The following is a 15,613-nucleotide window of genomic DNA, read 5'->3' on the forward strand; positions in this document are numbered from 1 at the left end:
TAAGATCATATAACGAATAGAAGAGTTATGAGTGGCAATTTAGTTGTATATCAAGCTGGCTTTTAGGATGTATGATATTATATGGATTCCGAAAGATAGGATAGGGTATTGAGATTCATATCCTGATATTGTATATAAATAACATAATTTGAGATTGAACTTGAAGAAGCATAATACATTTTCTTGTCATCATTATTTCAACATCTTTTCCTCTCCCTTCATCTGCACTCACAATTCACAGGCACAATCTTTGAATCCAACATACATATATATTCAATAAACCAAGTAACCAAGTACCTACAACAAAAGAACCAACCCAACAGAGAGAGAAAAATACAAATCACAAATCACTAATTCCCCATCCCCTCTCTCGTATACGCCTCCCCCTTCGTCCGTTTCTTCGCCACCTGAGCCGTTGCCCTCGCTCCCGCTCCCCGATTCACCGGTACCCTCGACGCTCTTCCCTGGGCACCACCACCCGCCGCCGCATATCGAACCCGCGACGTGACCCTCTCCGCCGTAATTTTCGCCGCGCTCTTCGCCTTTGCCGTGATTTTCTCTGCAGGAGCTCCCGCGCTTTTAACCCTCGATGCTAATTTCACTTTCGCGCTTCCCGCTGCGTTTTTGGCTTTTGATGCGATTTTCGCGCCGGAACTTTCAGCCGCATCTCTCACTTTCTCTGTCGCTTTCTCGTATACTCTCCCTGCGCTCTTGGCCTTGGAAGCTGCATTCTCAATCGCCTCTTCCGCTTGTGATTTCCGCGTCTCATACTCATCATAGCTTTCTTTAGCTTTGGCTGACAATCTTTCATATGTATCACCAGCTAGATCCTCCGCCATCGAAGCCCCCTTTTGAAAACCCTCTTTGATACCTTCCTTCGCATCTGAATAAGCGGTTGGATAATCAGGAATCGGTTGTTCTCTTCTTTTCCCGAACCGGTTATAGCCAGACGATCCCGTATATTCATAAGCACTAGAAGCCGTCTCTCTTCCCCTTATCACCGACTCTCTCAACGAGTCCGTGATCGCAGCGATGGAACTTGTAAGCCAAGCGACCAACGCTGCCCATCCAACCACATACAAGAGAACCAAAAATGTACCTAGAGATAAAAAGCCCAAAATCGTCAAAAGATCCTTAACTCTCTTAAGTTCCCTACCCAATTTCTTTTCTTTCTCTGCCACGAAATCAAGAAGTGGTTCGACGAGTTTTCCTTTTTCTTTGTAGTAAAATACCGCTCCCGCAGTCGTGACATTAAACACACTCTGGCCATCCATATCACCACCCGGCTTTGAATTTCCCGCCCAGTATCTCTTCGTGACGGGCCATATTGCAATTTTCACACCTGCCTCGTGCGTAAAACCGGGAGGTTTTTGGTCTGCTAATTTCTTCTGCACATCTTGAAGACGACGAAGAGCACGTAAGCCGGCATTTGATTCAAGGCGTGCTTTGCCTGCATTGCTGTAGGCGATTACATAGCCTTCGGCTTTTGCGCGTTCGATTTCCAATTCTTCGCGATCTCGGTTCCAGTTGTTTTGAACGACGGTTTTGGATAAGGTCCAGGAGTTTTGGAGAATGGAGGTGTGTTCGTCGGGTGTGTAGGCGGTGCCGGGCATGAGGGAGACGGTGTGGATTATGGTTGGGGAGATGCGGATACAGATGGATAGGTAAGCGGCGCTGGAGAATATGTTGTGGAGGGATTGGTATAGGGCTGTAGCTTTGGGGGTGACGGTTTCGGGACCGGCAGGAAGAAGCGTGAGGTAGTTGAAGAGAGGCAGGAAGAGGAGTAGTACTTGGGCGGTCAATTTTGTGCAATCTCTGTGGAAATTAGGGGTTAGAGATGCTCCGCCCAAGAGAGTGCGAATAGATCTGCGGCGGAGTTCTTGACGACTGTAGCCTACAAAGCAAGAAACGTTAGTTTGGATTGCCATCAAAGCTTTCATCAGCTGATCCTTGGGATATCATACCTTCACTATCGAGAAGTGCACGATCCAAACCATGAAGAAATTCTTCTCCCTCTTTAGTGTTTCCCCATAGAACCGCCGAAAAGACCCTGGCCTCTAATATCTTTACAATGATACCGACAATGAGATACTTTCTTGTGTTCGTATCGAGCAATATCTCATCCCATCCCCCAACTACTGTATCTGGCTCAGCAACAAGTTCCACATATCTGTAAAACTCCTCTGGCATCTTAACAGCCCACGGCTCGTGAAACCCTTCCTGTAATTCTTGAAACCCAAAAAACTTCGTAGCAAACTGGACAATCGCTATGAACAAATTGGCATACTCGTCCTTAAACCATGCATTACTGCGATCTCCTTCTGGATGCGGAGGATGCTCAAGTTGAAGGGGCATAAAGCGTTTGAAATCGGCCATAGTAGTAGGTCGTGCCCGAGATTTTCCATACCATTTCCGTCCTCTGACCGGCACTTGATTCTTCGCATTTGGGCTGTCAGCTTCGGCCAATGCCTCTTCTGCTACCGGAGGGAGAACCTCAGACTTTTCCACAGTTTGAGACGCTGCACTTGCAGGAACAATGTCTGTAACTGGACTGCTGGTTAGGCTATTGAGCAGTGTAAGCCCTTTTGTTTTATCACCCTCCTTTCGTACCGCTAACAATGCTTCTAGAGCTTTGTTTCTTCGTTCTTGTATTAAATGTTGGTTCACGATTTGGCTGCCAACTAGTCGCCGTGCATTCCGAAGATTTGTTCCTGTTGTTTGAAATAAAACACTTTTGTCGTCCTCGCCAGGGAGTCTGTCCTCGTCGTCCACATCATCAAGCAGGTTGAAATTGGTTCTATTTCGTGAGAACGACATAATTTTGAAGTTGAATTAAACAATTACAATATGCGTAGCATTCGGATTGGAATTTCACAATTGTGCAATGTTGCAACTTTGATTGAGATTTGTATATAATAAAAGAAAAGAAAATGAAGGACAATCGTGAAGCTTTCTTCAAAGAAAGGAAGAATGCGGGCTATACAAAGAAAGTAAAAGCTGTAAGCAATCACCTCTTTCTGTTCCGAATCGAGTCAAACGATATGAATGAAAGCACTGCAAGGGGTTAAAACAATTGTAAATCGCTTTGATTTGAAATATCTGTGTTCTTGTAATCAAGACTTCGGCTCCCTGACATCTTGCTACCAATCCTTGGTCATAAGATTGGGCCTTGATAGCAAATTCGTTGACGACAACAATTCTTCTCCCCTAGGAAGTTTATATTAGCAGTAGCTTTTGAATATATTAAAAGGGTATTACCTTACTGATGAGCTGTACATTCAATTTCCACATCGGTCCCGAGTGGCAATTGGTGTACCGCAACGCAAGTCCTGACTGGCTTCGGATTCTTATGGAAGAATTCTGCATAGACTTTGTTCATAGCTGCAAAATTCTGCATGTTGGTTAGGAAGACGTTGACTTTGACAACATTGTCAAGACTACTGCCAGCGGCCTCCAGAACCGCCTGAAGGTTCAGAATTGCTTGTTTCTAAACTTGTTAGTCAATGACGTTGACCATAGAATCTGTAGATAGGAATTGAGACATACGGTCCGATCAGCAACACCTCCTTCGACGAGCTTCATTGTAGCAACATCCATCCCAATGCTACCAGAGCAATAAACCATTCCCTGACATTTGATGGCCTGGGAGAAGAAGGGCAATGGCGGTGGTGCCTTGTCGGTTGAAACGGCTTCTTTTTGAGGCATCGTGTATGATTTTTCCTAAGCTTCTAATAGTTGGATCAAGTAACTATAGTTCAATAGAAACGATGAAGTGTTTAGCTTTGTTGTTGATATTGATGTTGTAGGTATTAGGAAGGTGGGGGCATGGTGGAGGTAATATACACAGTAAAGATGGCGGGGAATAAGACTGATTTGCCTTCATCGCCGTGGCTTTTCAATTCAACATAATTCCTATGTTTCTTGTAAGCCAACCAACCAATTGCACCTCGCAAGTTTCACTCTATTTGAGACAACTAGTTCTATTTCAAGCCATATTCGTAAAAGCCTTCTATTTCTGTTTCGACTTTGTCCAAGGTATCAACAACTGTGACGTCATAATGCTTGAAGATAGAACATGATTAGAATATGAATATGAGTATGTATATAAATGCTCGATATGTATCTTCAAGGGGAGTAAAAGGGGAGTAAAAGGGGGGTTTTTTAGGATAAATCTGGTGAATTGACAGTCAGTCATCTTAGTCTTAGTAGACTTTGAGTTGTCGACAATGAGCGGCTTTCTCACGTGCCATAAGCAAGAGCTCCCGGTGACCCCGCACAAGATCTAATTATCCTCGGCATCTCGAGATTCTACATATAATGTTTGAGTCCATGAGGCTGGGTTATTTTGAGCATTTCTTAATCTTTAATGTGACTGATCTAAAATCTCAACTGCTCTGGATTTCACACGAATATTTGCCTTTGTTTTGCTTTACACATTGTTGAAGTTCGTTAATGGTCCAGGAGACTCTCACTACTGCACCACATTTAATCCCGACTTGGACAAAAAAGTACATACGAACTTCTCATGCTGTGGTTCTTCAAAATAATAAAAGTCAAATTCTAATCACATCAACCCGTCAAACCCTCAAATAGAGCCAGACAACTGAACATGACTTCCTCACTCCCAACCTCCTACTTAACCCTTCCTTTCCAACATATCCGCGTCTCTCACGTACCCAAGTCCTCGCCCATACCCACTCCAACCATTCTAATCACACTCTATCGACCAGGAAAACACAATGCGTTCACAAATACCATGGCCGAAGATCTTGAAACAGCTTTCAATCTTTTGTCACTTGATCCTAGAGTGAAATGTATTGTTATGACTGGTCATGGAAAGATGTTTTGTGCTGGAGCGGATTTAGATGCCGGATTGTCATATGAAAATGATACGGCGCTAACGCATCGGGATGGTGGTGGAAAGGTGTGTATTTTATTCTTTCGGGTTTGGGGGAGTATTCAACTTCCCGCATTCTTGAGGACAGATCTTGTTGATTGATCCCCTTGTTTAGGTAGCACTAGCTATCCATAGATGTACGAAACCTACAGTTGCGGCTATCAATGGGTGAGTAAAACAACCACGTTCGTCTCATTTGATGTCTTCCGAACATAGCTAACACTTTCGTAGCTCAGCTGTCGGTGTAGGCATAACTCGTAAGGATGAACCCTACCCCATTAGATACCTAATTCCGATTTCAATCTCGTTCCTACACAAGAAACTTTTTCTAATTCACCTCAGTGACACTCCCCACTTCAATCCGTATTGTTTCGTCTACAGCAAAAATCGGATTCGTATTTGCCCGCCGTGGTATCATAATGGAAGCATGTTCCTCCTACTTCCTCCCCCGTCTTATCGGTCTCTCCCGCGCTATGCACCTCACGACAACTGGGTCAATATACCCCTCAACATCCCCTCTCCTCTCTTCTCTATTTTCCGAGATCTTACCCCCTGAACAGGTTCTTCCACGTGCACTAGAACTCGCAAATGACATAGCTCAAAATACGAGTGCAGTTTCAACTGCGGTTATGAGAGATCTGATGTGGAAAGGGCCAGGAACGGCGGAAGAAACACATCTATTGGACAGTAAAATTTTGTTGGAGTTGTTTAGATCAGGGGATAAGAGCGAGGGAATTAAGAGTATGTGGCTTCTTTCTTAGGAAGAATTGTGGGATCATGTTAATTGGTATATGTTAGGCTTCATGGAAAAGAGAACCCCCGAGTTCAAGGATAACATGCAAGAGAATGCACCAAGTGTTTGGCCATGGTGGAAATTAGTTGATACTAAGCCTCCAGCTACAATTGAAGGATTGTCCCGGAAATTGAGGACAACAGAGCTAGAACCGGGTAAACCTAAACTTTGAATTTAAGTTATCAGCTTTTGCATAGATGGTATACAGACTGTTCAGAACCATTTGAACCATGAACACCAACTTCTCGGAGAGAAATGCGCGAAAACAAATGAAGACGACGACTGTAACGTTTTAGTATCCAGTAAGCCTCTCATGAAGGCATGGCGTGAAATAAAGTGCAGTAAGGGCGAGGTTAAGGGTGCAGCATATGGTTAGCGGCAGATCAGTTGGTAGGAGAAAGCAGGGAGTCAACGCTTCGGCGACTTAATGGTGAACTTCGAGATCGATCCAAGTGTATATGCAAAAAGGCGTATTTGCATTTACTGAACTCACTTCCTGTGTAGAAAGAACCACCATGTCAATCTGCATGTGGATCAAAATTGTCGTTTTGTCGTAACCAGAAAGTTGCAATGAGATAAAGCAAAATCCTCAACTCACTTGAACATCCCTCAACTAATTGGCGGCAATTAGACTTACTCAGCGCCAGCGTAGGTTGCGCAAGTCAATGCTAGATGACGATGATAATGATAACCGACAAACAGGAAGTGACAACTAAAAAGCTTTGATAACAGATGACGATGACTGGCAAGCGTTGTTACTTTGGTACAACACCAGCACACGCGTCCGAAATTGACCTGTTGATTACAAAAAATCCTGATATACGTGCAGAATAGCTTCCCCCTGTGAGAATCAATGAATCCTATAACCCTTCTTATACTCCAGATAAGAGTTGAACATTTCTTATACAGCCAAAAACTAGCTTGCTAAAGGCGCCGAGCCAAGTTCTTGCCTCGCCCGGTACAATTCTTTTCCAGAGTGAAATCCAATCACTTCTTATCCTCAAGACAAACCCCAAGAATAGAAGCCACTACCAACTGCCTTCCCCCGCTGTAGAAGCAAGATGATGAAATTGTCGAGGAGGTATATTAACCACTTATTATGTGGCGATGGATCGCACCTCTATCAATACAATAATGACAAATCTGAGCCTTTCTCATGGCAACCTGAGTGTCAAATTAAGGTATTATAATCCAAGCCAATGTGCAGATATTGTGTCAGGGTCAGGAATTCGAAAGACTGAAGAAAACAAGTCTTAATTTGTGTTGCCATTGTATACACTTCTTGTCATGATATCGCAAAATAGACGAATGGTACGGTTCGTATTGATAGTAAAACAACCCGTAACAATAAATCTTTCTTCCAACATTCTTACCCAGATATTATCCCAAATCGGGCATCATAATACCCGCAACCGCACCGATGGTAGCGTATGATTGAGTAATAAGCTAGCTAATCCCTAGGAGTAGCCTCTACCGTGTTATCAAACTATGGCACAGGAGGGAAATTCACGCCCGATCCGCTTTTGCTCTTTTTATATGGCGATTTTTGAGAGGAAGTTTGGCAGTGGGGCAGTCTGCGTTGCGGATGGGTTTCGTTTTCATACATTGTAGCTAGGTATTCTGGACAGGCAGACTTAGAAAGACCAAGCATTCAATATCTAGTTTAAGAAGGTGGTACTTGGTTAAACAGGGAGTAGCTTGGTTCCACTTGGAATCTTGACATACCATACAGCAATTATCTTTGACTTCACATTGAACTCTGAATACTATGCTGTTTGAATTGTTTGTTTTCATTTAAGATGTGTTAGCTTTTGTGGTTTTCACCACAGCTATGTTGTCGGTCATTATTGACATTTAATGGCGCATCGCATGACCGATATGAGGTCAGACATGAGGGATTTTAAACACTCTTACGCCACGAATGCCTACCGGTTTGTCCCATTTTGAGACCAGAGATGAAAAGTCTCCACAGTCCGAAATTAATCGGAAGCGTATCTATTTGCCATGTTTCCTCTTCTTAGACAACCAAATCATCTTATACGTCGACGCAGTGGAGCTAGAGCTTCGTTCTGGGCGTGTCGTTCGAATAAGCCTCCGAACATATTTCTACAATGCACATGTTGACTAGTTCGCATATAGTCTGTTGTGCAGGCGGTATTCAGGATTGACCTAAATCTGCAAACACGAAGACCGTTGCCCAACATTCCTATACACTCACGATTGGTCCATAAGCGCCTTGTACTGTCTCTCTTCATCTTCCAGTCTCTTCTGTTCATCTTTTTTGGCAGCTTCGGTATTATCTGCCATAGTCTGCTTCATTTCTTCAGCATCCTGTGCACCTAGCACATCTTTAACAACATCTATAATTCCCCACTGCTCGTTTTCATCTGGAAATCTCAACTCCAATTCTTCAATAATGATATTCAAATTCTCCATTGATGTTGGTCGATGATTGACAATCATAAGGATTTCGGCTTTGGTCAAGTCATAGGGACGAAGCTGTTCAAGGAGATTTCGAATTGTATCTTCATGATATGGACATGGCTTTTGTGCGAGAGGTGATGGTGCTTCTTCAAGGTATTGCATCAACTACAAAAGGATCAGCCTTAGATATACGAGTCATTACGAAGCAAGGTGCTACCTCTTTGATAACATTGTCAAGATTTCCTGGTCTCCTTCCTCCTGTGCGGTGTTTCTTTTGAATATCCTTCAGATGAGTGTAAACCTCAAAATTGCTAAGGGTCGCGGATTGTGCTTCTAGAATCTTCATGGCGGTTTAATATCTCTGGTGTACTAGTGTGTTGTAACTGACAGTAGATGTTACCTAGTACTCCCCAAGACGTTGTATTATGTGGCTCTTTGTAGATGGGCGTTGATTGTTGGGTGACAATCTTCAGCCTTGAGGAGAAAATAATTTACAAGTTAGACTATCTCATGCAAAACATATTTAAGCGAGTTCAGCCTCGTGCTGCGGGGTCTGGATGGGGTTTAATTGCTCAACTCTAATAGGCTAAGCACGTCACCAGATCTGACCGAATGAATCTTTTTTTTTCTTTCCCTCTTGTGTGATTGATTCAAAACTTTTGCTTGTGAGAGGTTTTCTTTTTATTTATATTCAAGTCGTATCTATTCGATTCATCAACAGGAACCCTTTAAATCAATTGGAAATCAAAACCCTCCAAATTGGGGAAAGAGGAAGATTTACTATAGCAAAAGCTATATCTATAAAAGGTTCATCATCTACCATTTATTGCCTTGAATTCCTGTTTGATCCAATTCTTTCTTCTTTCTTTCAAAGCCCTTAGACCGCCCCAGATTTGACGCGGCTACGAAACCCCTCACCAAAACGTTGATCCCGCATCTCAATTCAAATCTTTCAACAAAAACCTCAATCATCAGTACTATCATCACCATATCGCAACTACCTCAATCTTCTTGCCATATATCAGAAGATATGGTTCGTAATCTGGTTGTTCTTGGAGGAAACTCCCATCCGCAGATAACAGAGATAATCTGTAATACGCTCGGTGTTCCACCCTGCAACAGAATTCTTAAGAAATTTTCCGTTGGTGAGAGTCGTCTCGAGATCCAAGACTCAGTCCGAGGCAAAGATGTTTATATCATTCAATCGGGCGGAGGAAAGGCCAATGATCATTTCATAGATCTTTGCATTATGATTTCCGCATGCAAAACTGGATCTGCTAAGCGTGTCACTGTCGTCCTTCCTTTGTTTCCTTATTCACGACAACCCGATCTTCCATACAACAAGATTGGCGCACCACTTGCCAAGGGACCCGCCGACGTTAAGGGTAACTTTACTTTCGAAAGTCGACCAGCAACACCGGGTCCTTCCTCCCCACAAACACCAGGCCTCGGCAATGGCACTAATGGTATGGAAAAATTACAGAAGAAGCTTGGAAAAGCATCTCTGGAGCAGATTAATACCCAAACTTCAAATGGAATAACACCCAGACGACAAGATACTTCGGATTCCATTGCTTCTCTCACCAATGGACGCTTGGCTGACGGATCATCAACTCCCGTGTCAACTCCACATTTCACCACTCACGATTACGAGAACCCTGGATTTGTCAATGGTCAAAGCAAAACTCTTTTCCAAGGCAAGCCAGGATACAAACAGTGGGTAGCGCAGGCGGGCACACTCGTCGCAGATCTTTTGACTTGCTCTGGTGCCGATCAGGTAATCACTATGGATCTCCACGACCCTCAGTATCAAGGATTCTTTGACATTCCAGTGGATAATTTGTACGGCAAGCCTCTCTTGAAGAGATACATTCAGCAAAATATCCCAAACTTTCACGATGCTATCGTCGTAAGTCCTGATGCTGGTGGAGCAAAGAGAGCAACTGCGATTGCCGATGGACTCAACATGGAGTTTGCATTGATTCATAAGGTAAAACTTCCCCCAATTCTACTCCCTGCGCACACTCATATCAATTAGGAACGTCGACCTACCCGAATTACCGATCGCCAAAATGCTACAATGATGCTTGTAGGCAATGTTCTTGATAAAGTTGCTATACTCATCGACGATTTGGCCGATACCTCGAACACCATTACAAGAGCTGCCAAGTTGCTCAAGAAAGAGGGTGCCACTTACGTCTACGCTTTGATAACCCATGGAGTTTTCAGTGGTGATGCTATTGAGCGTATCAATGCATCTGCGCTGGACAAAATTATCGTGACCAATAGTGTTCCACAAGATGAACATCAACGTCTCTGCCCGAAATTAGAGGTCTTGGAAGTTGGCCCGGTCTTTGCCGAAGCAATTCGTCGTGTCCACCATGGAGAGAGCATTTCTGTATTGTTTAATTATGATTAGACTGAAGATTGGCTATTTTCCGTCAGGGGCATCGCATTCAGGAGTTCGGGCATTGGAGGGGAGTACATTGGTAGAGTACTCGCTTGGCGCATTGCAAACCATGGCTCATATACAATTGCTATACCCATAAACCGCACTGCGGACTATACAAAATTTTCCATTCTTGTTCATATGGCATGGAAGAAAATTAGATATATACAACACTCGATCTTTGGTAGATTTCCATTGAACGTCTTGACGAACCAAGTGCTGGGTTAGGCGTCTAGAGTTGCATATAAATTAAAAGCATAGAACTGAACATAAAAATGGATAAATGGGAACGTAATCTCAAAGAACATTTATTGGTTTAAAATATGTGTGTGCACACTTATGGTTTGTATGTGATGTATCTCCACGCGGTTTTATATTATCTTGTCCAATCGGTATAGCAATCACTGATATCAACATGTTGTGCCACCAAGCCACGGAATGATGAACATTTTGATATGGTCTGGCTATGACGGTTGTTTTGAGGTCTCTGGATCAGAGACCAAGAAATTAAATCTTACTTGAGCTAAACGATCATCAAGTTCAGGATTGGAAAATTGATACTTCTAGGAGCATTGGGAAATCGACTATCAAATGCAGCGTGCAATAGAGAAAACAGTAAGAAATTCCTACATATAAATCAATTGACGACAAGATGGAAGGTAGTACATCAAAATTTAAGAGGGGTTTGGGCAGAACGGTGGTTACGTCATCTGGTTGGATGTATATATCTATTCATTTGGCTTCTAATATGGTGACTATTGATATCTTACTATATTCTGCAGTGATGTTTGGCAAGCGGAATTGGGAATGCATGGATAGCATACTCTGCTGGAAGCTTTCTTTTGTGACGATGAGGGTAGGCTGTGGTGGGAATTCTGCATATTTCGGCGAACTGATTGTTTGACATGATTCTTTTGGTACATTTTCAGATAAAACTGAGATCCCGCAATTCAATCTGGTGTAAAGTCCTCGTAGTACTATTTTTGAAGTGGCAGGATACTGTCACTTTATGTCGTTTGTGAACCGAAAACTGTCCATCACGGACTATGAGTACCTATCCAATATTCACCAGAGATTCATCCTCTTCCTTTGAAAGTATGTTTGATACGATCGCAAAGGAATGGTTTCCTGCAGAGTTGCAAACAAAGTGGCACGGGGTTGCCAGTACATGAAATACTTAGTGCCATTCGCAAACTACAAGATACAAAACATTAGACACCAGGAACAACCCTCTCTCTCCGACATCATACATACACCACGATGGCGTCTTCAACTCCACCTAGCCTTCGGTTTATGAACCATCCACATATTACACATCACAGTACTCATCATACCAGGGATCGCAACTGGCACTTAAGTGTTACCATAACCTCCAGAAAAAGAACCGCAGCCGACGATCCTCCAACCACATATACACCTCCAAGATCAGACTCTCCCCTGATTCCAGACTCTGCGTCACCTGAACGCCCAGCTCCACCTCACTCTTTCCACTCATTCCCCCGTCTGCCCACCGAGCTCCAAACCCACATCTGGACGCTCGCAGCGAAAGATATCGCACCCCGCGATATTACTATCTGTCACGAACCCTGCGAATTTGAAGGATATGCAAGTATCATTGAGAAGGTAATCAAATGTCTCGTCAATCTTCTGACCATCGGCCGGGAGAAGAGAGTTGATTATGAGTGTTCGGCTGTTCCTGCTTTGATTCATACGAATTATCTGGCGCGCAGTATCGCACGTAAGGTGTATAGGAGATGGTTTCAGGAGGCGCTTAATAGGAAGATTTATGTGGGGATGGAGGATAGGGTTGTGGTTGTGTCTAGGCCTGCTTGAGGGATAGCGAGGGGCTTGGAAGGCAAGTTTGATTGGGGAAAGATGTGATTGTCCCATTGTCATAATTAAAACGGTTTACATGGGTTGATTTCCTAGGAGATCTTTCGTGTCGTCTGTAAATACCACATAGTTTGAGAGGCTTGAAAGAGTCGTTGTGAAGTTGGAGTACGCGTGTATCGAGGAAAGGAATTGATATTTGAGGGACTTAATGAGGACCTTTACTTCGAACTTTAACCCTAGATGATGTGAATTTAGATGTTATCTGCAGCGAACTAGTTGTTTGCCATTTAACTAATAAAGTGGACAGATATATTCAGCTCTTTAAATGAAGTAGCCCACTGAAAGAGATGGACAATCTTGAGACGATAACCTTCAGAACATTACCGTTGTTATCAGATGACAGTCATTAGCTGCATGTCTGTTTCTGTTGCATATCTTAGAGTGTATAACTGCTAGCGTGTCCACTATATTAGCTAGTCGACGGGCTAGCAGAGGGTGAATACCATTAGAATCATCGCTTCAATCGCTTATTAGAAAGACGGAAGCAATGTTGCAATACATTTCAGATGTGCAACAAAACAGCAAATTTGGGTCCGAAATTTAGGCGAGACTTGAGAGGATTATCTTTGCTTGATACGCTGGCTGATATCCAATAATACTGGAATTAATCTTCTAACTTATACCATGTGTCAAGCTCATCATAGACGAGAGTGTCCCATTGTCTAAACTTGGGTCGAGTGCAGAAATGTTGAGAATCAGATGAAAGTAACTACGAGCCGTAGTTCAATTTATGAGTTGTTGATTGTGTGATTCTTTTGACTCAAGACAACAGTGAAAGATATATATCATATGGAAAGAAACACTGCGATATCACTGTTCCTAAACAGATCGGGCTAACAGTAGAGAGAGAACATTAAAGATACATAACAAACGGACTAGAGTCGAGAAGACTTCTCGCTGCTCACTTGAGACGCAAGGTCACAATAATCAGTAACCTTATATCTTCATGCTATTTGTACGAACAGATCCATCGCTCGGAGTTCTTTACATTGAAGGAGCAAAATGAAGTAAGTGAGTTGTAGATATTTATTAGGACAAATCCATACGAGATAGAGATAATTGCACGGGGATCAATACTTTTGAACAGTGCACTCTCCTTAAAAAAGCACCCGCAATTATTTCTGAACACCATCATCTCGGTCCACCAGTGGGTCACCCTGAAACGCAAGGCTGAGATGCACAGACCAAATTTCCACACGGCGGTTATCTAGCCTTGTCTCATGAAACAAACCACTCCCCTCCTCACATCAAATTCGTCTCATATACACCCCTCAAAAACATGGTGCTACTTATATGAATGAACTTCTCCTTCCCTCATTCCCCTTCATCCCATCAGTCAAGTTCCCCCCAATAAAAAATCATCCCAATTCCCTTTTCCAGAAATTTCCAACCAAACTCTCTCAAAATGAATCGACCACGCCAAGGCGAAGAGCTCCCATGGGCTAAACCCCTCAGCATAGATCTCCTGCACAAAGTACTCCAAGTAACTTTTCTGCATCCCTTCGTCGCTTGGATGATTCCTCTTTGTATGCGCGCCCAAGCAATGGCCTGGCATCATCAAGCTATTCAGTATGCTATCGGCTATGCTTCTCTCCTCACCATGCTATATTTCCTTTCGATCCTCAATCGTCAAATCGCATACTCCAAAGCCCGAGAAGTAGATCTGTTGGAAGAAGTTATAGTGATTACAGGTGGTGCGAGCGGACTGGGATTGCTAGTTGCAGAAGTATATGGCATGCGCGGTGCGACGGTTGCGGTGTTAGATGTGAGAGATTTGGAGAGTGGAGAGGCGAGGGGAGTGAGTTATTACAAGTGCGATGTTGGAAATCGAGAAGAGGTTGCTAGAGTGGCTGTGGAGATTGAACGAGATGTGAGTATCCCTATCTGTTTGAAAAAATTACATGAAACTGATACTTGGAAATAGCTCGGTACCCCTACAGTCCTCATTAATAATGCGGCGATTGTAAACGGTAAATCGCTTATGGATTTATCTCTCGATGAAATAGAACAGAATTTCAAAGTAAACCTCCTAGGAAGTTTCTACACTCTCAAAGCTTTCCTCCCAGGTCTCATCCGCACCGGTCACGGTACCATCGTGACTATGTCCAGCGTCCTAGGCCATCTAGGAGCCGCTCAACTCAGCGACTACAGTGCTTCTAAAGCCGGTCTCACTGCGCTGCACCACTCTCTAACTGCAGAGCTCAAAGCCTATCCTAATATCAAAACGGTATTAGTCGAGCCAGGTCAATTAAGCACACCGTTATTTTCCGGGACCGTAACGCCGAATAGTTTTTTCGCGCCGGTATTGGAACCGGTTGATGTGGCGAGGGAAATTATTGCAACGATCGATAAGGGGAGTAGTGCGGTGTTGGCTATGCCGTTGTATGCGCGATGGGTGGGATGGATGGGGGTTTTGCCAGTGGGAGTGCAGGCGATTGCTAGGAGGTTTAGTGGAATTGATGGGGCGATGAGGACTTTTGAGGGGAGGAGGGAGAGAAGTAGGGAGAAGGAAAGTTTGATTTAGGTGGTGAGATTTGATGCTGGCATCAGATTTATGTGGATTAGGTGGGAGAGAGAGGTATAATATGGATGGATGGATGGGATGGGATGAGATGGAATGGAATGGGACGATCTATAATGACATCTAGGAATCATCATTACTCTGTGGATCACTGGCGTTTATGGAATGATCAAGTATGATCTGATGATACTTTATATCAAATTGAATACACACACACTACGAGTAGTTATCCCAAATCACCGAACTTATATTATTGAGATCAGTGATACATCCCCTACACTCAAGAGCATTGTCATTACTACAAACAAACTCCTCATTTAATTTCAATTCATATCTATCATATCATATCATATCACATCAAAAAGCATTTCAGCAAAAGAAGCAAAACCAACTCAAGTATACAACTAACCATCATCGCCCTCACATAATTCATCTATACTCAATGAGCCCACAGCCCCTAGAACTGATGAACCAATCAACATAACTACGTAGCTACAATCCCGGTCCCCACCCCAAGCCCTCCCCTTCTAACTCTCCTACAACACCCACTCCTCAATCCCACACCCAACTCAAATCTCGAATCCAGCATACAAACCCACCATAAAAATTACATTCCCCCCCAAATCTTTTTCCTTC

The 15,613-nt window shown here is 43.3% G+C and overlaps 7 protein-coding genes across 7 annotated transcripts; 4 read left to right on the forward strand and 3 right to left on the reverse strand.

Annotated features, from left to right (window-relative positions):
• Nucleotides 1-350: 350 nt before the first annotated feature.
• EAF01_002689 (uncharacterized protein) lies at nucleotides 351-2,817 on the reverse strand (the record flags this gene model as incomplete). The annotated part of the gene is made up of 2 exons (XM_038910942.1): nucleotides 351-1,894; nucleotides 1,965-2,817. 2 exons carry the CDS (start codon nucleotides 2,815-2,817, stop codon nucleotides 351-353), a joined length of 2,397 nt encoding a protein of 798 aa, XP_038773864.1.
• A 323-nt stretch (nucleotides 2,818-3,140) lies between these two features.
• On the reverse strand, nucleotides 3,141-3,705 carry EAF01_002690 (uncharacterized protein; the record flags this gene model as incomplete). Its single annotated transcript, XM_038910943.1, has 3 exons — nucleotides 3,141-3,207; nucleotides 3,264-3,487; nucleotides 3,547-3,705. 3 exons carry the CDS (start codon nucleotides 3,703-3,705, stop codon nucleotides 3,141-3,143), a joined length of 450 nt encoding a protein of 149 aa, XP_038773865.1.
• Nucleotides 3,706-4,609: 904 nt separating this feature from the next.
• EAF01_002691 (uncharacterized protein) lies at nucleotides 4,610-5,862 on the forward strand (the record flags this gene model as incomplete). Its single annotated transcript, XM_038910944.1, has 5 exons — nucleotides 4,610-4,924; nucleotides 5,013-5,065; nucleotides 5,129-5,154; nucleotides 5,240-5,638; nucleotides 5,696-5,862. The coding sequence occupies 5 exons, from the start codon at nucleotides 4,610-4,612 to the stop codon at nucleotides 5,860-5,862; spliced, it is 960 nt and encodes a 319-aa protein (XP_038773866.1).
• Nucleotides 5,863-7,904: 2,042 nt separating this feature from the next.
• On the reverse strand, nucleotides 7,905-8,460 carry EAF01_002692 (uncharacterized protein; the record flags this gene model as incomplete). The annotated part of the gene is made up of 2 exons (XM_038910945.1): nucleotides 7,905-8,279; nucleotides 8,332-8,460. 2 exons carry the CDS (start codon nucleotides 8,458-8,460, stop codon nucleotides 7,905-7,907), a joined length of 504 nt encoding a protein of 167 aa, XP_038773867.1.
• A 684-nt stretch (nucleotides 8,461-9,144) lies between these two features.
• On the forward strand, nucleotides 9,145-10,533 carry EAF01_002693 (uncharacterized protein; the record flags this gene model as incomplete). The annotated part of the gene is made up of 2 exons (XM_038910946.1): nucleotides 9,145-10,104; nucleotides 10,153-10,533. 2 exons carry the CDS (start codon nucleotides 9,145-9,147, stop codon nucleotides 10,531-10,533), a joined length of 1,341 nt encoding a protein of 446 aa, XP_038773868.1.
• A 1,290-nt stretch (nucleotides 10,534-11,823) lies between these two features.
• Nucleotides 11,824-12,396, forward strand: EAF01_002694 (uncharacterized protein; the record flags this gene model as incomplete). The annotated part of the gene is made up of 1 exon (XM_038910947.1): nucleotides 11,824-12,396. The coding sequence occupies one exon, from the start codon at nucleotides 11,824-11,826 to the stop codon at nucleotides 12,394-12,396; it is 573 nt and encodes a 190-aa protein (XP_038773869.1).
• A 1,465-nt stretch (nucleotides 12,397-13,861) lies between these two features.
• On the forward strand, nucleotides 13,862-14,980 carry EAF01_002695 (uncharacterized protein; the record flags this gene model as incomplete). Its single annotated transcript, XM_038910948.1, has 2 exons — nucleotides 13,862-14,326; nucleotides 14,381-14,980. The coding sequence occupies 2 exons, from the start codon at nucleotides 13,862-13,864 to the stop codon at nucleotides 14,978-14,980; spliced, it is 1,065 nt and encodes a 354-aa protein (XP_038773870.1).
• Between the last annotated feature and the right edge of the window lie 633 nt (nucleotides 14,981-15,613).

Source organism: Botrytis porri, assembly GCF_014898465.1.
Source record: "Botrytis porri strain MUCL 3234 chromosome Unknown BPOR_003, whole genome shotgun sequence".
Classification (NCBI taxonomy): Eukaryota; Fungi; Ascomycota; class Leotiomycetes; order Helotiales; family Sclerotiniaceae; genus Botrytis; species Botrytis porri.